The 26,450-nt window shown below is 33.2% G+C and overlaps 1 protein-coding gene across 19 annotated transcripts in view; it reads left to right on the top strand.

Moving 5' to 3' along the window:
• Window positions 1–26,450, top strand: part of RIMS2 (regulating synaptic membrane exocytosis 2) — a 597,279-nt gene that overhangs the window by 137,251 nt on the left and 433,578 nt on the right. For 8 of the 19 annotated variants that reach the window (XM_023517361.1, XM_023517382.1, XM_023517353.1 and 5 more), the window contains one exon: window positions 861–872. The exons of the other annotated variants lie outside the window; for them this stretch is intronic. In XM_023517361.1, coding sequence (XP_023373129.1) covers window positions 861–872 — 12 coding nt within the window. The remainder of the gene's footprint in view (window positions 1–860; window positions 873–26,450) is intronic. 19 annotated transcript variants of the gene reach the window in all.

Genomic DNA, 26,450 nt, shown 5'->3' with positions numbered 1-26,450 from the left:
AAAATGTAGGATTTTAAGATAAGATTATGTGATTGTTCTTTTTCTAAGTCATAAATGTTATACTACCACTATATTTCAAAGAAACAACAATATGTAAATACATGTGATTTTGAATTTATGTAAGTTTTCACAATATTAGATCATTCTTACGGTAAAATCACTTTTATTTAACTTGAGTTTATTTTTCAGTGTATCTAAATATGTTCTTTTGACCAAATTATGTATGTCATCATTTTATTTTCCACATATATGGTATTAGGAAACTAATATTGACCCCAAATTGCTAATTGTAATCAATAATATTTTATCTTTAGTGGCTTTTTCTGATTACACTTTTCTTTGCAATAATATAAAGTATAGAAAACTTCTATGTTAGTGGGTTAGAAATAGCTTTTGAAGCAATGTGCATAAGTTGTGTAGAATTACATTTTGTCTACTCCTGATAGCATATGATGAAATTAAAAATAAACAGTGATGCTATGTTTTATTGTCTTTGTATATAAAAGCTTTTTATAAATACTTTTCAGTTTTTATCCTTTGAGTTCCATGTTTAATTAGGATTTTATTTGTAGAAAGAACATTATTAAAATTATTTTATTTGTATATTTTTAATGTATTCTAATACTTAACATGCTCATATTTGTATTATATGAAATTTAAAGAAATATTTTTCTCCTGTAAATTTTAATTTAAAATATAAAATTTAAAGTTTCATTCCAAATGCAATTTAGATATTTTCAGAATTTTTATTTTATTAAAAACTTAAAAAAATCTCTTGTTTTAAGAATGGAATTAATTATTCCTTTTTTGTTTTGTCTCTTCTGTCTTTTCTAACTTGCTTTCGTGGATATTCACCCCAGGAGGACAAAGTGGTTAGATTCTTTTTTTCTGTCTAATATTATTTTCTTCCTTATTGTTGTTATTGCCAATTTTAATTTTATACTTGTATTTAATTTATATACTTCTGGTTTTTTTATAGTTGCAGTGCATGATATTTGTTAAACATTATGGCATATTTAAGCATGTTATCTGATTTAACTGAAAAACTTATGTTAAATTATTTATATTTTATTAGAGATAAAAATTGATTATTTGGTTTTTAGAGAGGAATGACGTTTTAGAATTTTCAAGGAGATCTCATAACATTCCTCATTGTGATAACAATTCCTTTAATCTTGTGTTATTCTAAACTCATCATTGTGTTACATTTTTAAAGTCTTATCTTTCTTAAGTATAAAGATTCAATCTTTGTAATAATGAATTATGATAACACTAAACATGGATTTTCTGAATTATATTTTTGCAGTTAATTATAAATATTTGATACATTTAAGTTTTCTTGACAATATGTCTTAGAAATTGGTAAAATGTCTATCTTATATCCTTATGTTTAATATTGGATTTATAAAAATACTGAGGTGGATATGACTACATTACAGGCTCTTGTTTTAATGATCTGCCAGTGTCTGCGCTTAGTGGTTAGATTTGGATTTGGATTTGCTCTGGAGACTTGGTGATTCCCTGAAAATACAGATAAAATCCTTTGATTCTGATTCCTTTTGATGAGTCAGACTTAAATGTGTTTTTCAAGTTTTAATTTTATAGTTTTATAGTTTATTTCCAATTGGCATAAACATCAAAGAGAATATCCTTTTGCCAAGTTTTTCTGAATGTCTTAAACAAACAAACAAACAAAACAAAATCCAGTTGGAGCCTTCCCACACAGAGTTTTCAGTTACTTAGTTGGGGATGATGTAGGTGCTTGCCAATACTGAATATGGGTTCAGAATGAAATCTCTGACAGAAGAAAGGATACTGCAGTTTTCTTCATTTTTTTTTCAATCTATAAGAATCCTACCAAATTTTAGAGTTTTTTTTTTTTTTTTTAAATACAGGTTAGTTTCCTTTCCTTTCCTTTCCCTTTCCTTTCCCTTTCCCTTTCCTTTCCCTTTCCTTTCCCTTCCCTTTCCCTTTCCCTTTCCTTTCCCTTTCCTTTCCCTTTCCTTTTCCTTTCCTTTTCCTTTCCTTTCCTTTCTTCTGCCTCAGCCTCCCAAGTAGCTGCTGTTTGGCAGGCCTGGGCTGGATTCACACCCGCCACCTTAGGTGTTTGTGGCTGGTGCCTTAGCCACTTGAGCCACAGACGCCAAGCCACAGGTCAGTTTCTGTAGACAAGTCCCAGACTGGGCATCATCCTTAATCCAGGGCGGGTTCTGTAGATAACCTATCAGCTTTCTATCTGACTACTTAATTAGCTGATTTGTAAATAGTATGACTTAGCCAATTTATGACCTTTAAAATCTATAGTGCTACTTTTGTGTCTGGAGTTAACATAGAAGGCACAATGTTGTAACTATTGTCTCTGATTTCTATCATAAATTCTGATACCTATCTTATCAATGAAGCCCTTGATGATTACTCAACTATAGAAATGAGTTTGCTGTACTGATCAGATTTCATAATTTAATGCTTTTTAACTAAGAATTGATTAAAAGATCAAAATACATTAATTTTGTATTTGGAGCATGGCAAATAAAATTTAATTTATTAAATTTTTATAGGCTTTCTTATGATACTCTTTACTTGGCACTGTTCAGTAATGAAAATGTTTTATATAATATTTCCACTATCCAGTACATTAGGTTCTAGTCACATGTAGCTATTGTTCACTTGAAAAGTTGCTAGTGTGACTGAAATTTAATTTTAAATTTTGTTTAATTTTAATTTAAATAGCCATATGTGGCTAGTGGCCAATTGACCCTAAGTCTAGATAGCAAACATTCTCTGACAATTCAACCCCTAAAGCCACCCCTTTTACTTATACTTGGAGTGGATATGTATACTGGCAGTAGTTGTGAAAGCTATGTAAGTTCTTATCCCTGGCAGCATTAACTCATTTCTTATTTTCATTTTCCCTGTTTCTCTCTTCCAGTTTCTGTTCTCAATGTTCTTCTTACCAAAATGATACTTTTAGTTCCCTTAACTACTTTCTTTGTCCCTAACCTACCTCCAGTTGTTTTGTCTCTCTCCAATTCTTCACTACTGCCAAGTTACAGTGTATAGAAAATATTTATGCTTTTGGTAAAGAGTATTAATATGAATTTGGGTAAGTAATTGAATATCATGGCAAAAAATTCAAAAGGTACAAAAGTATGTATAGCAAAACATGAAATCTCTTTTCCATCCCTTTCTCTCAGTCCTCTGGTTTCCAGTTCCTGATTTCTTTTCACCATAGGCAAATTATCCCTTTTTAAATATATCCCGAGAGCTGTTAGGTGGACACTACAAGTTTTACACAAGTGATCTGAACCTTAATTATATCTCTTATTTGAATAGCTTAGAAAAATTTCTGTCTCGGTACCTGTAGAGTTATATTTATTTTAACAAGTGCAGTATTATTTTATATGATACATCAATTTACTTACTAGGTTATATCTAATGTTTTGCTATTATAAACATTGCTTCAATGAATATTTTTGTACATATATCACATTGCATATGTATAAGTATAGCTGTAAGATAAATTTCTTAAAGTGGAACTGAATTTCCAATTTTAATCATAATGCCAAATTGCTTTCTCTAAAGGTTGTATTAATTTATACCTCTACTAACAAGATGTGAGTGCTTCCTCCCAAATCCTGACAATATAACATATCTAACTATTTTCTTGTCCACCAGTTACACTATAATTTGGATTTATCTTACTATGAGTGATGTTGAACATCTTTTTACGTTTAGAAGCCATTTGTCTTTAATTTTCTTTGTACTATATATTCATGTCTTCAAATAAACAGCAAAGGTCTACGTTGTGTTTATGTTCTGGAATCACAGAGAGTACTTTTATTAATATATGCTTCTTATATTGAAGCAAGATGCTTTATCAAACAATAGAAGTTTCACTATATTTTTAAATATAGGGTCTGAGAATAAAGGGGTTAGTATAAGGGCAGAAAGGAATTTTAAAATTTCATAGTTTTACCCTGTCATAGTTACCATTAATTAATGTGTGGTGAGAGCATTTTATCTACTTTTTGAGCAAATTTCAAGTATACAGTAAAATGCACTTTTAACTTAAGAAGATATTTTCAATTTAATGATGGGTTTATCAGGACATAACTCCATTGTAAAAAGTTGAGGAGCACCTTAATATATATTGAGAATATTTTCTCTGAGTCTGTGGTTTGGCTTTTCATTTTCTTAGTGGTTTGTTTTAGGGAACAGAAAATTTTAATTTTGTTGAAGTCCATTTTATTAACTTTTTCTTTTATAGTTAGTGCCTTTTGTAGCCTAAGAAATCTTTCCCTACTCCAAGGATGTAAAGATATTCTCTTGGTTGTGCTTCCTTTTTATTTTTCCTCCTACATTTTAGAATAAATTTGTTTAGTCTCAAATAGGCCATATAGGTATCTTTTACTGGGATCATATTTATGGATAAATTTGGAAAGAACTGTCCTCTTCATGATATTAAGTCTTCATATTCAGAATTAGAATCTGTTTTTTGATTTGTTCATGTTCCTTTATGTCCCTCAATAGCATTATTTATTCGTAATTTTATGTATTTCTCAATAATTTTATTTTAAAATTGTGAATAAAATATTTTTAATTTTACTGTAGTTTCTACTTATTTTTATATAGGAAAGATACTGATTTTTGTGTTATTTATGTACATAGATAGCTTTCTGACTAAAACTGTTTATTCCATTGTTTCTTGAGTTTTAATAATGTGCAACCCTGTGATCTGAAAATAGTAAAAATTTACATCCTTTTTTCTCATTTATTTCTCTTGTTCTAATTCTGCATTAGCTAGAATCTTTAGAATAATGTGAAATAAAACAGTAATTATGTAATTAACATAATTTATATAACTCATCATTTTGTTAAATTTTACTTGATAATTATGTGCTTACTTTTAAGTTCTTCTCTTTCTCTGTCTCTAACCCCTCATGCAAACATGATTTCCATTTCTGTCATAGATTTATTTCAGTTTTGTTTAGAGTTTCTTGATACAGTGATTTCCTAGATCATGGTTCCTAAGGGATCATCTAACTCTTTTTTTTGTCTTTTGCTATCTTTTGGCCAGCTCTAATGTTAGAGGTAGTCATTGAAACATGTCAGTTATAGGAGTCTTTGGTGACTTAATGGACAAAAGATTAAAAAATGAGGTTGAGGGTGGCTCCTGTGGCTCAAAGGAATAGGGTGCTGGCCCCATATGCTGGAGGTGGTGGGTTCAAACCCAGCCCCAGCTAAAACTGCAAACGCCCCCCAAACCAAAAAAAAAAAAAAAAAAACCCAAAAAATGGGGGTTGAAGTATGGGAATAAAAAGGCAGATTACTTTTTTAATATCATGTAAAATTCATATAGAGATCATGAGGACAGTGAAAATAAATCATAAGCTATTTTTTGTATTGATTTTGTCATTAAGATTGGATTAATAAGAGAATATATACTTTTTGATTTGCTTATTTAAACCAAAATATGTATATATGTATGTGGGTATATATTTAAGATAAATATAAGTTAGGAAGCAAATAGACCCAAGTGAACCTTAAATAGTTTATATGTTACAAATTTTTAAAATTCAGAAATAGCTGCATTTTTTAAAGTACTCTGTACCTAGGATTCTGAAAATTATAGATTAGACAAAGAAAATTGGTTAAGTATAAATGAGTGTCATTTATGTTGATATTCTTTTAACATAGTTGAACTATTAATTTATGTGTCCCATAGATTTATTCAACAAATGCATTTTCAATTATCTATGGCATTTTAATGAAACCATGTAATGTACAATTTTAAAGTATCAAATGGAAAGTGTTACTGTTCCATTTTATTGGACTGGGACTTTAGTTTCATTTTAAATAGAAGTAAATGGAGGCTAGTTTGGAAGCTTACTATAATTTCAAATGTTGATGAATGACCATTTTACTGCATACATTTCATAGGTAGAATCATATAAAGCAGCTAAAATTAAGAATTTTTTCCCTTGTTGATACATGAAGATCTACCTCTTTTCAACTATCTATAGTATTCTATCCGGTGATTTATGTACAGTTAATTCATCCATTTTCTTAGTGATGACCTTTGAGATTACCCCTACTTTTTTGTTGTTACAGATAGTACTGGAATACACATTCTTGAACATGTATGTCTCCTTGTGTGTTCATAGAGGATTATGCAGGATAGACAAAAACGAAATTGCTGGATCATAGGCTATGGGCATCTTCAGTTTCACTAAATAATGCCAAATTTTTTTTAAAGTATTTGCACCAGTTTATACTGCCATTAGGAGTTTATGAAAGCTAATTTTCTTATCTTTTCTAATAATTATCAGGTAGCATGTTTTTAAACTTTGCCAGTTTGATGGATGTGAAATGGTTTGTCATTTTGTATTTATTTGTATTTCCATGTTATTGGTGATTTATAAGAATTCTATATATGTTCTGAAAACTAATCCTTTGGTTTTATGTATCACATGTGTCTTTTAGGCTTTGACTTATATATTCATGTTTTCTATGATGTAGAAGTTTTAAAGTTTTAAATTCCAATATAGTTGGATTTATTATTTTATTATTATTTTTTCTAATCCTCTCCCCCATGATATTATGAAGGTATTTTGTTTTCTTTAAACAGTTTTAAAGTTTTATTTTTTATATCATCAATAATCTTCTTAGAATTCATTTTTGTGGATGGTATGAAATAAGTATGTAACTTTTACTTTTTTCATTTAAGATAAAATGAATACCTTCAATTTCATTTAAGTGAGAGTATCAAAAATTGTGTGAGCAGTATTTATTGAAAATATGATTCTTTTCCCCACTGATTTCTGATTATATATTAAACTATGTATCTGTGAGTTTGTTTTCAGAGAATTTTTATTTAGTTACATTGGTATATTTGTTTATCTCCTTAATAAAATTACATTGATTTAATTACTACCATTTTAAAATAAGGTTTCATATATATCTGACAATGTAAGATATCTGTATTTCTTTTCAAACTGTCATTTTTATTCTTGGTCCTTATGCTTCTTTGTGAATTTTAAGATCAGCTTCTCAAATTTCTTTTAAAATGTTGGGAGTTTAGATTGGATAAGCTTTTCTCTTTTAAATCAATTTAAAGAGAAAATCATCTATATCAATGGTTCTCAACCTGTGGGTCATGACCCACAGGAACTGTATTAAAGGGTCACGGCATTAGGAAGGTTGAGAACCACTGATCTATATTGTATTGAATGTTTTTATCTGACTAGGTTATTGTATAATAATGCCATATTGTCACTGATTTTTTTGTTTTGTCATGAAGCAGTATTGAAATTTGATTTTTTTTCATATGTTGATACCATCACATTATTATTCTTTTCTAGTTTTAGGTTATGCTGACCTTAAGAAATGAATGGTTTTATTTCTTATTTATTTTTCTTGAAGGGTTTGTATTATTTCTTCCTTAAAGCTATGATAGAATTCACTAATGAGGCTATTTGGGTCTAGAGTTCTTTTTGTATGTGGGAAGTTAGACAATTTTGTGTTCAAATTTTTAAAAATATATAGGGACATTTGGATTAGTTCTTGTTGTGGTTTTTGGTATATTTTTAAAGGAATTTTTCTGTTTTATCTAAGTTGTTGAATTTATTCCCATAAGCAGTTTGTCATATCCACTTATTAACCATTAATGCTCTCATGATCCATAGTGACGCCCCCTCTTTCTTGCTTGATATTGGTAATTTATGTTCTTTCTCCCCTCTTTCTCTTTCCTTTCTCTCCATCCCTCTTCCCATGTCTATCTATCTGTCTCTCTTCATGATCAGTCTTGGTAGGGGTGAAAGAATTTGGTTTAATTGTTTTTCTCTTTTATTTACTTTTTCTTTATTTGGTGTCTCTTCTTACCTTAACTGTCTCCTACTTACTTTGAGTTTATTTTGTTTGTCTAGTACTTTATAATAGAAGTGTACTTTATTAGTTTTGATACTGTTCTTCTTTTCTAACACAGGAATTTAAAACTATACATTTCCCACCAAGGACTGCTTTAGCTGCATTGCATACAATTTTGATAAATGTGCTTACATTTAATCATCAAACTTAACTATTTAAAAAATTCGTTTTGTGATTTTTAAAATTTGACCTCTCAGTTATTTAAAAATGTTTTTTATTTATAAATATTTCAATCTTTTCTAGATATTATATTGATTTCTAATTTAATGCCATTGCAGTCAGAGAATACATTCTGTGAAATTTGATTCCTTGAAATCTATTGAGATAGTATGTAATCTTTCTTGGTTAATGTTCCATGTACACTGGAGCATAATGTGATTTTTTGATGTTGATTATATTGTTTCATAGATATTAATTACATAAAGTCTGTTAATGGCGTGGTTTAAGAGTTATGTTTCCTTACTGACTTTTTTGGGCACTTGTTTATCAGTGCACTACAGAGATGTGTTAAAAGTCTTCTAATTCTGATTCTGGATTTTTCTACTTTTCTCTTTAATACTTTCAATTGCTTTTCTATTTGAACTTTGTCATCAGGTCACTCACAGTTAAGACTTTTTGTTTTCTTAATGAGTTGACTTTTTTATTATTATGAAGTACTTCTCTATCTTTGCCAATACTCTTAATTTTGATGTCTACTTTGGCTTTTATTAATATAGCCACATTAACTTTCTTATGCTTAGTGTTTTCATGGTACAGCTTCCTCCAACCTTTTACTTTCAATCTGTTTTGAAAGTAAAAAGTTCAAAAGAAAAAGAATAGAATATGGGACACTTCAGTGGCTTTAAATATCTTCTATACATTTATGTTTTATGAAAGTATATTTTAGTTCTGACCTGCTATAGAATTATGTATCCAACTGTCTACTTAACATTTTTCCTTTGATATATAATGTGCATCTCAAATTTAATATGCATCCTCAAAACAGCTTCATTGGATACTCTTGTTTCTTGAAACTAAAACCTCTAGGGTCCTTTCTTTACTTGAGAATTTAAATTTATGGTCAACTTCTGTTGGCTTCTCTCTCTAAAATGTGTCTTTACATTTCTTTTGGCTATATTAAGCCATTAGTATCTCTCACTTATACTCTTGTAATAACTTCATAATTGGTCTTTTGTTTCCTTTCTCCAAACCTCCATACAGCTGGTAGAGTGAACTTTTTCAACCTGATTGTGTCATTTCTCTGTTTAGTATTTTTTCATATAACTTCCTACTGGGGTATAAAGAGAAAGCAAACTACAATCTGGCTTCTGATTATCTCTCTAATACTATTTCATGCCAGTTTTCCTCCTCAGGCATATCTGTCCTTTATGCAACCAAGCCTTTTTCTATCTTAAGTCATTTCTGTATATTTTTTCTTATGCCAAGAACACACCAGGTTTTTACATGGCAAAGTTATTCTCATTTTTGATATTGTTCACTTGTCATCACTTTATACTTCTCTGAATACTTACTGTGTAGTGTCCCAACATTCTCATCATACTACTCTATGAATTTTCTTCAAAGCACACATATATAATTGTTTTGTTTATGTTATCTGTTCATTTGTTTATTGTTTATCTTTCCTACTATATTGTAAATCCTATGCAAACAAGAAATTGTCTGCCTTCTTTAAAACTTTAGTAAGTAGGATAGGGCTTGGCACAAAGAAATATATATTCAATAACTATTTATGGATGGCTTAGTAATTAAGTGATTTAATAAAATAGTTATTTCATGATATCATTAATTTTATTCCCTGTCCCAACTCAAAATGAATAGGCAAAATAATAAAAATGACGTAAAATGAGACTATTATTTTACTATTCCTAAGAGATAACAGCATCATAAAACCAAAGTTGAATTGGAAAGATTTTATTGTATTTCATTTTTTTTAAAAGTGGAAACATTTTAAATTTCAGTTGCTTTGATTTAAAATTCAATATTATTTAAAAGTAAAAAAATGGTGTCAAGCATATTAAAGGGACTTAGGTGACACTGCCTATGTCAAGCCACCTGGTATTTGTGTACATTAATTTTTTAACTTTTGATACACTTATTTAAAATTAAGAGAACTTTGAAATTAAAAATGAATAGTTTAGGTATTGTGACAGTCATTTCTTTATCATATATTCCTCACTCTAAGAGATTTCTTTTTCTGTCGCAGGGATCAGTGATCTCTAGGAACAAAATGTAGTACTTTCCCAAAGTCTAATAAGAGTGCTCAGGTCTCAAAGTCTGTTTCTTTGTAACATAAGCTGGGTCTTTAAGTGCTACCATTATATATCTCGGAATCTGCTCTGCTTTTGAGGGTTGTTCTTATATTGGATGGTGGAAGTAGATTAAAATGCGCATGGGCAAGAAATGTATGCTCTGGTCTGGAGCCTTCCTAGTAGATATAGGTAAATTAAGCCTATAATAGGAATTCAGGTTCACTGCTTCCTTACAGCAGGCTCTCTGGATCCAAATCGTCTGAGGGCTCACCAGAGTGTAATCAACTTGGGTAATGACCAAATTGGATTTCTAAGAATAGCTCTCCATTAGCTCTAGCCATCCACAGGATAAATGAGTAGGCTTTCAGTGAATAAGTAGTTGATTCCTCAGGGACTTATGTCTGCTAGGGAGGATGCACATTGGTAGCAGGATTAACTTTTTGTCCAAACTTTATTTTTAAGTATTTATTGTAACAGAAATTGTTGAATTGTTTGTATACCTTATAATTATTCTTGGAATCAAGGCTCAACTTATTTAGGAGAAGAGGATACCAAATGGGGCTGGTGTTAACCTAACAACACAGCATTATAATTTATTGTGATGTTGAAAAAAAAAAAACCCAGGGAAATGGCTATTTAAAAGTATGATAATGGTCATGAAGGCTATACTGCAAGTAGCCCGTACAAGATCCAGATAGAGTTCATGAAAATCCAAGAATAATTATCTTATTAAATATATTTGGTGTGGAGAGAGGACAGTGTAAAGAGAAAGCTATTATTTACTATTGGGATTTAGTTATCCTGACATACAAGTCCATTCCTGATGAAGATTTTACCAAATTCTCTACCCCACTTCCTGCTACTTTGTTTTTTGAATTTTAAAATTCAATTCTTTTGAACTGTATCTTTTATCAAAGAGTTACTGATACCAGATTTTTGACTTTGGATTTCCAGGCTCTTGGTCTCGATGATTAGATGAATGAATTGATGGACCACAGGATGGACAGAAAATTAGGTTTTATTTACAGAGGTATTATTACAGCTCTTACAAAGAGCCAAACCTTGTAGAACAGGATAAGATAGGTTTTATAGAAGTGTTACAGCTCTTACAAAGAGCCAAACCTCCTTGCAGGGCAGGATGTAAGTGTCACAGCTCTTATAAAAAGCCAAACCTTGCAGAGCAGGATGCAAGTGTTACAGCTCTTACAAAGAGCCAAACTTCCTTGCAGAGCAGGGTATAAGTGTTACAGGTCTTCCTCTTCTGCTCTCTCTCTCCCTCAGCGGTCTGCAACATTTGCTGAGGTCTTTGCTCTCTCTTCCTCCAAGGTCAGCGATGATCCTGCTGAAGTCTTGCTCTTCTGCTCTATCTTCCTTGACAATCTGCGATGATCTGCCCCTAGGCGCTCTGCTCAGGGGTTTATATAGGGAGAGTTGTCCAATGAGCTGAGAGCTTAGCTGATTGGTCTATAAAATAGACCAGTCAGGAGCAGGATTGAAAATGGACCAATCAGGAATGCACTGGAGGAATTGCCAGTGTTTTCCCCTGATCCCGGGTCTGGAGCCTCCGGTGGGAGAGGAAAGCTCTCCCTTTGGCTCCAGCCTGCTGGTTTCTGTTCCAGCTGCTGCCAAGGTAGAGCCAGCAGGTCCTCTAGCGCTGCTCTGCTGGAGCCTCTGGTGGGGGAAGGAAGCTCCCCTGCTTGCTCCAGCCTGCCAGTTCCTTTGCCAGCTGCTGCCACCAAGACAGAGGTGGCAGGTCCCCCAGCCCCGCTCTGCTGAGCTGGCTGGGGCGCCACTTTTCCAGTATCGTTACTATTCTTATTAATGATGCTTCTGTGCCTTTTCATACATTGTTTACTCTGTCCATAGTCTGCTTCTTCATTTTGTTTATTTAACAAACTCAGATTCTTCCATATCCATCCTAGATGTTCCTTCCTTTAGAAACTCTGAGAAGCCACTTCCTTCTACATGTTACTGCCCTTATTAGATTATATTGTGATTTGTTTATTTACATGTCTTGGGTGTTGGTTTCCTGAGGACAGATACTTTATTAATTTCTTTATCATAAGAATCTAACATAAATACTGAAAGATAAGATATATGTTTGAAATTCAAACTATTTAACAATCAGTAGTCACCAATCCATCAGAATGTATAATTGACTAATTAGAATAGACATTGGCTACTATTCCATACTGCATGTACTAGCTGTATGTTGGCCCTGGATGAATAGACTGAATGATAAATAGGTAAGAGCTTTCTTCCCTTTTTTCTTTCTTTCTTTTTCTTCATTTTCATAGTTATTACATATGTTTGTTGGTACTCCTGAATGAATACAAGATAGTGTCACTTTTCCTAGTATTGTTTTAAAACTATAGAATAAGCTGAGAGAAATATGGTTTTTTTTTTTTTTTACTTCTATGGAAAAGTTTTACTTTAATTTCTCAATTCCTTATTTTTCTATTTACTTATTCAAAAATAATTATGTTTTATAGGAGCTATAAGAAAAAGAGGTTTAATATGGCCATTCTTAATTTGGAGTTGGCCATGAATAAAATCACTTTAAACAATTAAAAAACAGAATAAGAGCTGGATGTGGTGGCTCATACCTTTAATCTCAATGACTTGGGAGTCTGAGGTGAGAGGATTGCTTGGGTAAGGAAGTTTGAGGCTCCAGTCTGGGTAACAGAGTGAGACTTCATCTCTAAAAAAACACAAAACCGAAATAAAACAGAATAAACATATCACTACCTCATCAGGCCATGTATACATCCAACTTTGGGAAGGAAAATATGGCCCTATTTATGTGTGAGTCCTTTCTAAGGAGTAGGGGATGTTAAGCAAGAAAGCAGATGTGAGGAAGCTAAATTATTTTCTAATGTATCCATGAATTTGTCAGATTGTCTCTGCATTAAATATCACTCCAAAATCCCTTTCAAATGAGTATGGTAATGAATTTTTATGTATTTTTCACATTCTTGCTTAAAAAGAGCAATTCAGAATTGTCAAAAAAATGAAAATTTGTTTAAGAACATTCTATATTTATTATATTAAAATTGTATTAATACCAGGATATACTTCTTTCAAATTGCATACCATGAGTACTTTTAAAAAAATATAAAATGATATATAGTCAACCCTCTAAGTTCTGCATCCACAGAGTCAACAAATTGTGGGTAGAAAATCCTTGGAAGAACAATAAAAATAACTTTTTAACCATGAAAATCACACAAATAAAAATACAGTACAATAACTATTTACATTGTATTAAGTATTATAGGTAATCCAGAGGCAATTTAAAGTATATGTGAAAATGTACATCAGTTACATGGAAATACTTTGCTATTTTAGATACGGTACTTGAGCATCTGTAGATTTTGGTATCCTTGATTAGTTCCAGAACCAAGTTCCCTTAGATACTGAGGGATGACTATTCTTGAAAAACTGTCTTCAAATCAGAATTGCATATATCAAATCATATTCTAGTGGTTTTCTTTAAAAAATGAAGGCTCTGCGCCTGTGGCTCAAGTGGCTAAGGCGCCAGCCATATACACCTAAGGTGGCAGGTTCGAATCTAGCCTGGGCCCGCCAAAACAACAATGACAGCTGCAACCAAAAAATAAGCCAGGTGTTGTGGTGGACAACTGTGGTCCCAGCTACTTGGGAGGCTGAGGCAGGAGACTTGCTTGAGCGCAGGAGTTGGAGGTTGCTATGAGCTGTGATTGCACGGCACTCTACCCAGGGGGATAGCTTGAGGCTCTGTCTCAAAAAAAAAAAAAAAAAAAAAAAAGAAGAAGATGTATTTCGTTTCTTAGGATTCTTAATAGTGTAGTTATTGTCAAAACTACCACAGCCCTTATGGCTTATGTAACACAGACACACAATGTTGCTGCACTTTGGGTCAGTTGATAAGCATTGGTGGGTGAGAACATTAGAGAAACAAATTTTTGTAAACAGAACTTTATTCTATGTTTCAAATACATATTGTATGAATCTTAAATTCCCAAACAATATGCAGATATTCTTTAATAGAAAACAGTAAACTTATGTTTAGGAATACCTGAGTGTCAGGATCTGCTTCTGACACCACTTGTCAGGGCCCCGGACTGGCCAGGTCTACGGGCCCAGCTTAGGTAGGTTCTGGACGTGGACCACTAAGCTACCTTGCTCAGGAACAGTTTCTCTTAGGTGCTTGAGGGCTATCTACTTTAGCTGGAGAGAGAGAGACAGAGTATCTTAGAGAGAGTAAAGCAGTCTTCTTAGAACAGATAGATCTTAGTCTTTAGCAGAGCTTGGTAATCTTCAGCAGAGAGACGCCGTGTTGGCGTTCTGCAGACAGGAGAGGAGACAGAGTCAGTGTAAGTGGATCCATGATAGAATGCGCATGCCTCTTGTCTGCCTTCTCCTCCAGCCTAATATAAGGCTGAGCTCATGCCTCTCAACACCACAGGTGTAGAGACTACCAATTCTCCAATGCTCTCATCTCGTGAGCTCTCTCATGCTTGTTAGAACTAAATCTCTCTCCATGTCCTTTTCACCAAGGTGTTCCATTACAGGTATTTCCTATAACTCTCACTCCTAGCCATAGGCTATACGGGCTGCTATCCCTGAGCATTCAATATATCAAAAACACTTATTTAGAAGCTACTAACTTCCTGGTACTGTTTGCAGGGATTACAAAACTAAATAAGACACAATCTTTCCTCCTCAAGAACCTCAATTATCTTTATTTTATATATAGAAAACAGAGCATCAACTAGATGAAATAATTTGCCCAAAGTTCCACAGCTAATAAGTGTCAGATTTGATATGACTGATCTCAGGAATTCCTTAATGCCTTTTTTTGGATGTGTACTGTAAGAATTATCTGGGGGAGCTTTTTAAAAAATCACACAATGCACACTGGACATACTGAATTTGAATATCTGAAGATGATGGCCAAGAATCTTTCTTTTTACATAGTTACTCAGATTATTCTAATGCACAGTCAGGTTTAGATGACATTGTTTTCTCTGACTGTGAAGATCATTTTCTTTTAAATCTTGAAGCTCTGCCTTTCTCCCAGTGTTAGCACTTTCATAATCAATATGTCAGGAAATCCTAGATTTCCAAAGATAGAATATGCATGAAGATTAAAATTATGTACAGTTTAATCAGTGACTTAAATCTTTAGGCAAGAAATGATTCATTATTATCAACATTGTCCCTGGACCAGAGAGTGTATCCATCTTATGTACTCTAGTTTAGAATGGATGGGAAATGATTGGTTTAGGTAAGTATTGTTTTATGTCAGCATAGCAAGTTAACATTCTGTTAGTGCTCAGGAATATGTAGCTTTTCATCTGTTGCAATAGTCACTATTATTAAGATTGTGGGAAAGTGAAGAGAAAGGAAGGGTAAGAATATACATTCTTAACATGCCAAATTAGAACTCTGAATGTATTTTCCCATAGAAACAATTTCTTAAGTGGTGATTAAATAGAATATTAATGGGTATTATTGCATAAACCATGCTGACTTAACCTAGATGCCTGCTGACTTCTTGGCAGTTGGTAGGGAAGGGAAGAAACACCTCAGTAGTCAAGGCCTGATAGGGCTTCTTGTAGAGGATGGCAATTTATAATGTGCATGATTCTGCTTAGAAAATATCATATGCATTAGCTTAATGTAAGATGGTTATGGATTGGGGAACTTGCTTAGGCTGGGGGTTGAGAGTGGAGTATAAGCAGTAGCTGAGATGTTAGTTTATACATTGATCTTGAAAAGTGCTCATTTTGAGCCCCTAATTCTGAAAAACTGTCTACCTGCTCACATATTTTAAATATGACATCTAACATTTACATCATATGTTTAAATAGTTACAAAGGGTACAAATTCTAGCATTTACCAGTACTGATATCTTACATTAAAACTGTTATAACCTCTTTAAAAATGTATCCAGTGCAGTGTAAATTGCATAGCAGTTTCATAACTTCCATTACCCTTAAAAATTATACAAGTACATGAAAAAACTCTTTTTTTTAACAGTTGTTTCTTTCCGTATCTTTCCTGAACAGTGACACACGATTTTATCCACGTGAAACATTTTTTGACAGAAATCTTTATCAAAATCACTGTTTTAGACTCTATATCAACAAAATATATACATAAATAAAAATTAAACATTAAAAAATTTTAATGATAAGGCTGGACGCAGTGGCTCACACTTGTAATCCTATCACTCTGGAAGGCCGAGGTGAGTGGATTGCCTGAGCTCAGGAGTTCCAGACCAGCCTAAGCAAGAGGGAGACTCCATCTGTAAAAATAGCTGGGCGTTGTGGTGGGTGCCTGTAGTCTCAATTACTTGGAAGGCTGAGGTAAGAGAATGACTGGAGCCCAAGAGTTTGACGTGGCTATGAGCTGTGATGCCATAGCACTCTACCAAGTGTGATAAAGTGAGACTCTGTCTCAAAACAAACAAACAAACAACCCACCCCAAAATGACAAGAGAGTTTAAAGTTTTGATACAAAATTTTTACTATAAATTTGTTTCTTAATGAGATGGAAGCAACTGTTTTTTTCCAAAGTTGTTTATGAATCCATGGATATTATTACTTGTTCTATACCCAGCTAGAATTCAGAATCAGTTCTATTTCTACTTCTTTCTTTTTTATTAAACCACGTGCTGAGGAAATATGTTCACATTAATGGCTAGATGGGAATAGATAGAATTTGGTTACAACAATTCATTTAATTATTTGAATTCTTTTCATGCTGTGTGACAAAAAATCTAGTAATTTATTATTGAAAATTATTTTTAATTATATCAGCTGACCATTAATAGGCTTTCTTTCAATTTGTTGAAAACAAGGAATTGGAAACACCGGGCCTCAAAAATAATTTGTTACCCAACTGGTGATTTATTCTTTCAAATTTCCGAGAGTTAAACCAAAAAGTCTTTACCAAGACTTATCAAATGACTATTTAAACTTACTGTTCTTTCACTTAGAGGCATTTTTTTAAAGCTGATATAGTAAAAAGAATTTGGAAAATGTTAATTTTTAGTATCCCTGCCATTTACAATTTATATTGCTAAAATTATTTTGACTTTTCAGATGTTTAAATTATTTTTATAAGTGTCTTGGGACTACACTATTTAGCTTTCGGTTTTTAGAAAATATGGAACATGGAGCTAATAGGCAAAGCCAGTCTTGTTATCAAACCAGTCAAAGGAAATATTCTGTCAGGGAATCTCATTTTACTTTTCAATTTAAATAAATGTTAATACACATCCTTTGATAATCTTACTGTAATTATTAATGTGATCTCATAATATGATAAATGTTATTGATGGATCTCATTTACTCATGTGAAAAAATTTATTATATATACTAATGTTATATTAATAATTCCCATTTTAATGGTAGCATCTAATACCAACTTTTTGAGAACAGTGTCTTTTTGAATGTGTTTTCAACATAGGCTTTAAAGTACAGATATTATCCCTAAACGTATTTCTTGTGATTACATACCAAATCAGCTTAATTCTTGAGATGGATATAAGGATCTTTGAGGTCCTTATATACATGGTCATTAAAGCTAAAAAATCCTGAATGTGAGTATTCACAGTTTTGAAATTTCTTTACCTTCTTTCTTACCTCTATAAGGATGTTAACAAATTGCAAGTTATTGAATACTATTAGTTTATTATAAGATACCATATCATGAATAGGCTTTTTAAGGTATGCTATACTTCATTAGCAATTGAGATATTTTTGTAAAGAACAGCAGTAAAAAATGATAATCTCAACTGCTTCATACCCTCAAATTATATTTTCCAGTAGTAGGCAATTAGAATTATGTTCTTTCTATGCCTTTTTTCAAAGTATGTTTAGCCACTGACTTGTTTTGGTAATGGGTGTAAAACTGGCCTCCCTAATGTTCTTGGGACACAGAAGAAAACTCTCCACATTTAATAAGCAAGTACTGGTGTTAGCTGTTGACACAGCTCCATTTTTTCCCAATATCTCCTCTATAAATGCATTGTAATTTCATGTATATAACAGTGGGTCGCCATATATTTTTTTCTTCTCAAGATATTTGGCAGTTGTTTACATTGAATACTTTGAGAAACTAAGAAAATTATGATAACATGCAGAATGACTCTCAGGTTAATTTATCTGGTTTCTATTCCATTGGCTTGATGGTACTGTCTCATTAGAATATATTCTCTGAATATTGATAACTCTGGGTTATTAAGATAAAAAACCCACAGAGTTTATATACAACTTACTTAGCTTTTAAGATCATTAAAAACATGACTTAACTGAAGTCATTTTTTTATGACCTATAAATAATCAGAATCCTTATTTCTTGATTATTTATCCTAACATTTTATTGATATCTCAGATTGTTCTGTTTAATTTTACCTTGTAAAATTATGCAGATCTTTATGCTGTAAGGGAAGTACTTGTGAAAGCATGGTTTTACTTGGTGAGGTTCTATGCAAACTTAAAGGGAATGGATCTAAACTTTCACTATTAAGTATAATCTTGATCTTTACCACCCTAAGGACATGACCTTTTATTCCTACTTCTATTACCAACCTAAAGAGAAATACTTGTATTCCTAGTTTCTAAGAGTTACTTTAACTCATAAAATGGGTGAACTTTACTGAATGCTTTTCTTCATTGATTGAGATAATCATTACTTTTATCTCCTTTAATCTGTTAATGTGTTGAATTACTTAATTAATTCTCTGATTTCTCTGATGTTGCACCATCCTTACTTTAATAGGGTAAAATAGTGTTGATTATGATATGACATGTTGTCTAGTTGTCTAGGATTTTGTTATTTAAGTTTTAGTATGTGTTTTAGCTTCAAGTATATTTGAGTGGAATTGGCTTTGTGCTTTGCTTGTTTGTCAAAATTGTATTAGTTTCACAAAATGAGCTGTATGGATTTTATTATTTTGAAAATTTTTAATTTTATGGAACAATTTATATAAGATATGAATTAATGGTTTCTTGAAAATTTGGTAGGATTCATCTGTAAAACTATAGCAGTTGCTATAGGTACCCTTCTCATGCCTTCAGTGCACTGAGGGTGATGCCTGCAGGTGGTTTCTGAACATACCAATAGCTTCCTGCACCTCTCTGCTTAAAGGCATTTTATGGTGAAGGGAACAGTCCTAACCTGAAGCAGAGAGTCAGGAGTACCAGTCAGCTAATAGATAAATACCCCAGCCTTCTTCATCCTTAGTGTAATAATTCTGAGAGGGTCCCATTTTGGCTAAACTGAGTATACTCCTTAGAAATAATCTACTCTTTAATTGACTTTTCATGTTTTACTTCTTCACTATTTCACTGTACATTTTGGGATCATCTTTTAAATAAACTACTTAGCATCCAAATCTTGGGCTCAGGATCTGCTTTTGGAGAAGACTGAAATAAGAGAACAGTGAATTAGGCCTGAAATTTCTATAGAAGAGGTATGCTTTTTAAAAATTTTAAATTGAAGTAGTCATATTACAAAATTACCCATTTTAAAGTATACAAATTAATGGTTTATAGTTCATTAATAATGTTGTGCAACCATCACCATTATCTAATACAGGAACATTTTCATCACTCCTGCAAAAATCCCCCGTATCCCTTGCAGTCACTCCCATGTCCTCCCCACAGCACAGCAATCATTAATCTACTTTCTTTTAAACATTTTTATTTTAAAAAAGTTTTATTTTGATTATTATGGATAAATAATAGTTGTACATATTTATGAGGTAAATATAATGCAAAAATCTATGCAATGATCAAATCAGAGTAGTTGGGAGATCTATCACCTCAGCATCTATTAGGAACATTCCAACTATACTCTTTTAGTTATATAAAAATAGACAATAAATTATTTTATTCTTTTTTTATTTCTTTCCTTTTTTATTAAATCATAACTATATACATTGATGCATTTATGGGGTTCAGTGTACTGATTTGATATACAGTGTGAAATGATTACATTGACGTGATTAACACATCCATCCCCTTGATTACTTGTTTGTTGTGGTAAGACAATTATACTCTTTTCTTAATAGTTTGAAATGTATCATTGCATTATGCACATTAAGTGAAGTCCCCCAAATGCCCTCCCACTTCCTAGGCTCCGTCCTCCCCTCCCCTCTCTCTCCTCTTCCCGTCTACCCTCTGGACTATAGTTTAATGTTTTACCATTCATATGAATGTATAGGTGATTATATATTGATTTCATAGTAGTATTGAGAACAATGGTTACCTTTTTTTACTATTCTTGAGATATTTACCATTCCAGCTCCATCCAGGTAAACATAAAAGATGTGAAGTCTCCATCCTTTTTTATGGCTGCATGGTATTCCAGTATATGGTGTGCATATATACCACAATTTGTTAAGACATTCATGGGTTGATGGGCACTTGGGCTGTTTCCGTGTCTTGGAAATTATGAATTGGGCTGCAGTAAACATTCTGGTGTAATGTCTTTGTTGTAAAATGATTTTTGATCATCTGGGTATATATACCTAGTAGAGGAATTGCAGGATCGAATAGTAGGTCTACTTTTAGTTCTCTGAGTATTCCTTAGACTTCTTTCCAAAAAGGTTGTATTAGCTTGCATTCCCACCACCAGCAGTGTAGAAGTGTTCCCTTTTCTCCACATCCACGCCAGCCAACAGCTGGAGTTTGGGGATTTTGTTATGTGGGCTAATCTTACTGGAGTTAGATGATATCTCGAAGTGGTTTTGATTTGCATTTGTCTGATGATTAAAGATGATGAGCATTCTTTCAAGTGTTTGTAGGCCATACACCTGCCTTATTCAGAGAAGTTTCTAGAAAAAGAAACATTTCTTTCCATTTTGGCCATTGTGAATAGTGCTGCAATAGTGCTGCACATGAGAGTGCAGGTATCTCTTTGATGTATTGTTTGACTTTTTTTTGGATATATACTCATGGGTGAAGTGGCTAAATCATACGATAGTTCTATTTATAGCTTTTTGAGGTATTTCCATACAATTTTCTATAGTGGCTGTACTAATTTACGTGGCCACCAACAATGTGAGAGGGTTTCCTTTCTCCACATCTTCACCAGCATCTGTTATTTCTGTTAGAATGGACAAAAGCCATTTTAATTAAGGTAAGATGTTATCTCATTGTGATTTTCAATGGATATATACCCTTTCTTTTGGATATATACCCAGCAGTGGGATTGCTGGGATCATATGATCGTTATATTTTTGGTTTTTTGAGGCGCTTCCATACTGTTCTCCATAGTGACTGAACTAATTTGCATTCTTACCAACGGTGTATAAAGGTGTCCCTTTCTCCACATCCTGGCCAGCATTTCTTATTGCTTGCCTTTTGGATAAAAGCTATTTTAACTGGAATGAGATGACATCTTATTGTAGTTTTAAGTTGTATTTCTCTGATAATTTTTTTAATTATCATTTCAGGTTAATTTAGGGTACACAGAATTAGGTTACAATGTTTGCATTTGTTTGGTAGATTCCATCTTATAATTGTGTCCTGCCCTAAAGAGATGTGCCATGCACTCTTAATACCATGCCCATTAAGTGAGAGCATACCCATTCACCTGCATCCTTCGTCTCCCCCCTCCCTCGTTCCTCTACTCCCCACCTTGAATCTATTTGAGTTTTCTCTAATGTGGATGTGTATTAGATTGTTTACTGGCTTCATATTAGTACGTTTGATTCTTGCTTCTCCATTCTTATATTTTATTGAGAAGAATCTGTCTCAACTCCATTCAGGTTAATACAAAAGATATAAAGTCTCCACCTTTTTTAATGGTTGAATAGTATTCCATGGTATACATATACCACAGCTTGTTAATCCATTTCTGGGTTGGTAGGCATTTAGATTGTTTCCACATATTGGTGATTGTAAATTGAGCTGTGATAAACAATCTAGTGCAACTGTCCTTATGATAATTTTTTTTTCCTTCTGGCTGGTGCCTAGTAGTAGAGTTGTGGGGTCACATGGGAGGTTTAATTTGAGTTCTTTGAAGATTCTCCAGACTTCTTTCCAAAGAAGCTGTGTTAGTTTGCAGTCCAACCAACACTATAAAAGTATCCCTCTCTCTCCACACCTGTGTCAGCATCTGTAACTCTGGGAGTTTGTGATGTGGGCTCTTCTCACTGGGGGTAAGTGATATTTCAGGGTGGTTTTGATCTGTATTTCTCTGATGATCAGTGAGGATGAACATTTTTTCAAATGTTTGTTAACCATTTGTCTGTCTTCATCAGAGAAGGTTCTGTTTATTATCTCTTGCTCAGTGGTAGATGGGATTGTTTGCTCTTTTTTGTTGTTGATTAATTTGAGTTCTCTGTAGATTCCAGTTATCAACCTTTTGTTAGATTCATATTCTGCAAATATCTTCTCCCATTCTGAAGGTTATCTTTTTGCTTTACTTGTATCCTTAGCTTTGCAGAGGCTTTTTAGCTTAATTAAGTTCCATTTGGTTATTTTTGTTGTTGTTGCAATTCCTGCTGAAGTCTTTGCATAAAATCTTTCCTCAGTCAGATATCATCAAGAGTTTTTCCCACACTTTCCTCTAAGATTTTTATCATTTCTTATCTTAGATTTAAATCTTTTATTCATCTTGAATCACTTTTTGTAAGTGGTGAAAGGTATGGGTCCAGCTTTGGTCTTTTACATGTGTTTATCTAGATCTCCCGGTACCTTTTGAATAGGGATTCTTTTTTCCACTGTATGCTTTTGTTTGGTTTATCAAAGATCAGATGACAACTAGAGACTGGTTTCATCTCTTGTTTTTCTATTCTGTTCCATGTGTCTGTGTGTCTACTTTTTTAGAGACAGCATAATGCTGTTTTGATCACTGTGGACTTGTAATGTAGTTTGAATTCTGGTAGGTTTATTCTGGTAAGCTTTGTTTTTACTACGAAGAATAACCTTGGCTATATAGATTTTTTTCCTGGTTCCATACAAAATGAAGAACTATTTTTTTCCAGTTCTTCATAATATGATGTTGGGATTTCAATGGAGATTACATTGGATCTGTAGATTGCTTTGGGTAGAATAGACATTTTATGAACATTTAGTGTTGATTCTTTCTAGCCAAGATCATGATGTGTTCTTTCATTTGTTAATGTCTTCTGCTATTTTTTTTCTTAGGGTTTCTTAATTCTCTTTGTGAAGGTCCTTCACCTCTTTCCTTAGGTATATTCATAAGTATTTCATTTTCTTTGAAGCTACTGTTAAGGGAATTGTATCATTGATTTACTACTCAGCTTTGCTATTATTGTCATATACCAAGGCTACTAATTTGTGGACATTGATTTTATACCCTGAGATTTTACTGTATTTCTTGATCACTTCAGGAATTTTGTGGTTGAATCTCTGGGGTTTTGTAAGTATAAGATCATATCATCAGCAAAGATTGAGAATTTGACCTCTTGTGTTCCCATTTGGATGCTCTTTATATCCATCTCTTGTCTGATTACATTGGCTAGAACTTCCAGCATTATGTTGAATAGTAGAGGCGATAGTGTACATCCTTGTCAGCTTCCAGTTCTTATTGGAAAAGCTTTCATCGACCTCAGAATGATATTAGCTGTGGGTTTGTCATGGGTGGCTTCAAGAAGTTTAAGAAATGTGCCACCTATGCCTATTTTCTTAAGTGTTCTTGTTAGAAAAGGATGCTGAATTTTATCACATGCTTTTTCTGCATCTATTGAGAAGATCATATGGTCTTTGTTTTTGCTTGTACTGATATGGCAGATTACACTTATGCATTTGTGTATGTTAAAACAGCCTTGCTTCTGGGATGAAGCCCACCCAATCATGATATATAGTTGTTTTAATGTATAGCTGCAATCTTAACTAAGATTTTGTTGATATTTTTGCATCAATATTCATTAGTGAAATTGGTCTGCAGTTCTTCTTTATTTTTTAATTTTTTTTGTAGTTTTTGGCTGGGGCTGGGTTTGAACCTGCCACCTCTGGCATATGGGGCCAGTGCCCTACTTCTTGAGCCACAGGCACTGCCCCTTTATTTATTTATTTTTTTGAGACAGAGTCTCACTATGTCAACCTTAGTAGAGTACCATGGCATCACAGCTCACAGCAACCTCTAACTCTTGGGCTTACGTGATTCTCTTGCCTCAACCTCCCAAGTAGCTGGGACTACAAGTGCCTGCCACAATGCCTGGTGTTTTTTTTTTTTTTTGTTGTTGTTGTTGTTGTTGCACTTGTCATTGTTTAGCAGTTCTCAGGATTTGAACCTGCCAGCCTGGGTGTATGTGGCCAGTGCTCTAACTACTGAGCTACAGGCGCTGAGCCTGAAGTTCTTTTTGGTTGGGTCTTTAACTGGTTTAGTGATTAGGTGATGTTTGCTTCATAGAACATGTTGGGAAAGGTTCCTTCCTTCTCAGGTTTTGGAGTAGATTCTGAAGTATATGTACAAGCTCATCTTTGAAGGTTTGATAGAATTCTGTTGTGAAGCCATGTGGTCCCGGCCTTTTATTTGTTGAAAGCTTTTTTATTGCTTCTTTAGTTTCAGTGCTTGATATTGGTCTGTTCAAAAGATCTTTTTCTTCCTGGTTAAGGCTAGGGAGAGAATGTGATTCTAGGTATTGGTCCATTTCCTTCACATTGTCAAATTTCTGGGCATAGAGTTTTTTGTAGTAGTTAGAAATAATTTCTTGTATCTCTGTGGTATCAGTTGTTATTTCCCCCATTTCAGTTCTGACTGAGGTTATTAAAGATTTTACTTTTCTGTTACTAGTTAATGTGGCCAAGAGTTTACTGATTTTATATATTTTTTCAAAAAACCAACTTTTTGTTTCATTAATTTTCTTTCTTTTTTTTTTAAATTAAATGATAGCTGTGTACATTAATGCAATCATGGGGTACAGTGTAGTGTTTTCATATACAATTTGAAATATTTTCATCAAACTTGTTAACATAGCCTTCATGTCATTTTCTTAGTCATGTGTTAAGATGTTTATATTCTACTCTTAGGAAGATTCACTTGTACCCTTGTAAGATAAACCATAGAAGTGATCCCTCCAATCACCCTCCCTCCACCTACCCCCCCCATATTCTTAGGCTATAATTAGGTTATAGCTTTCATATGAAAGCTATAAATTAGTTTCATAATAGGGCTGTGTACATTGGATACTTTTTCTTCCATTTTTGTGATACTTTGCTAAAAAGAACATTTTCCAGCTCCATCCACGTAAACATGAAGGACGTAAAGTCTCCATCTTTCTTTATGGCTGCATAGTATTCCATGGTGTACATATACCTACCACAATTTATTGATCCATTCATGGATTGATGGGCACTTGGGCTTCTTCCATGGCACTTATGAATTGGGCTGCAATAAACATTCTGATACAAATATCTTTGTTGTAATGTGATTTTTGGTTCTGGATATATACCTAATAAGGGAATTGCAGGATCAAATGGCAGGTATATTTTTAGTTCTCTAAGTGTTCTTCAGATGTCTTTCCAAAAGGAATGTATTAGTTTGCATTCCCACCAGCAGTGTAGAAGTGTTCCCTTTTTTCCATATCCATGCCAGCATCTCTGGTTTTGGGATTTTGTGATATGGGCTAATCTTATTGGCGTTAGATGATATTTCAAAGTAGTTTTGATTTGCATTTCTCTGATGATTAGAGATGGTGAGCATTTTTTTATATATCTGTAGGCCATGCGCCTATCTTCTTTAGGGAAATTCTCTTCAAGTCTCTTGCCCACCCTGAGATGGGATCACCTGTTCTCTTCTTGCTAATATGTTTGAGTTCTCTGTGGATTCTGGTTAGTAAACCTTTGTGAGATATCTTTTCCCATTCTGAGGGTTGTCTACTTGCTTTACTTACTGGTCTTGGCTGTGCAGAAGCTCTTTTAATTTGATCAGGTCCCAATAGTGTATTTTTGATGTTGCTTCAATTGCCCGGGGGGTCCTCGTCATAAAATTTTCGTCCAGGCTTATTTCTTCAAGTGTTTTCCCTACACTTTCGTCTAGTATTTTTATGGTTTCATGTCTTAAGTTTAAATCTTTAATCCAGAGTCTATCTTAGTTAATGGTGAAAGATGTGGATCCAGTTTCAGTCTTCTACAGGTTGCCAGCCAGTTTGCCCAGCACCATTTGTTGAATAGGGAATCTTTTCCCCACTCAATGTTTTTAACTGGCTTGTCAAAGATCAGGTAATGGTAAGTAGCTGGATTCATCTGTTGGCTCTCTATTCTGTTCCATACATCTACCTCTCTATTTTTGTGCCAGTACCATGCT

This window comes from Otolemur garnettii, unplaced genomic scaffold (genome assembly GCF_000181295.1).
Source record: "Otolemur garnettii isolate 467f Iridium unplaced genomic scaffold, OtoGar3 scaffold00004, whole genome shotgun sequence".
NCBI lineage: Eukaryota > Metazoa > Chordata > Mammalia > Primates > Galagidae > Otolemur > Otolemur garnettii.
This window is presented reverse-complemented; position numbering and strand designations above follow the sequence as displayed.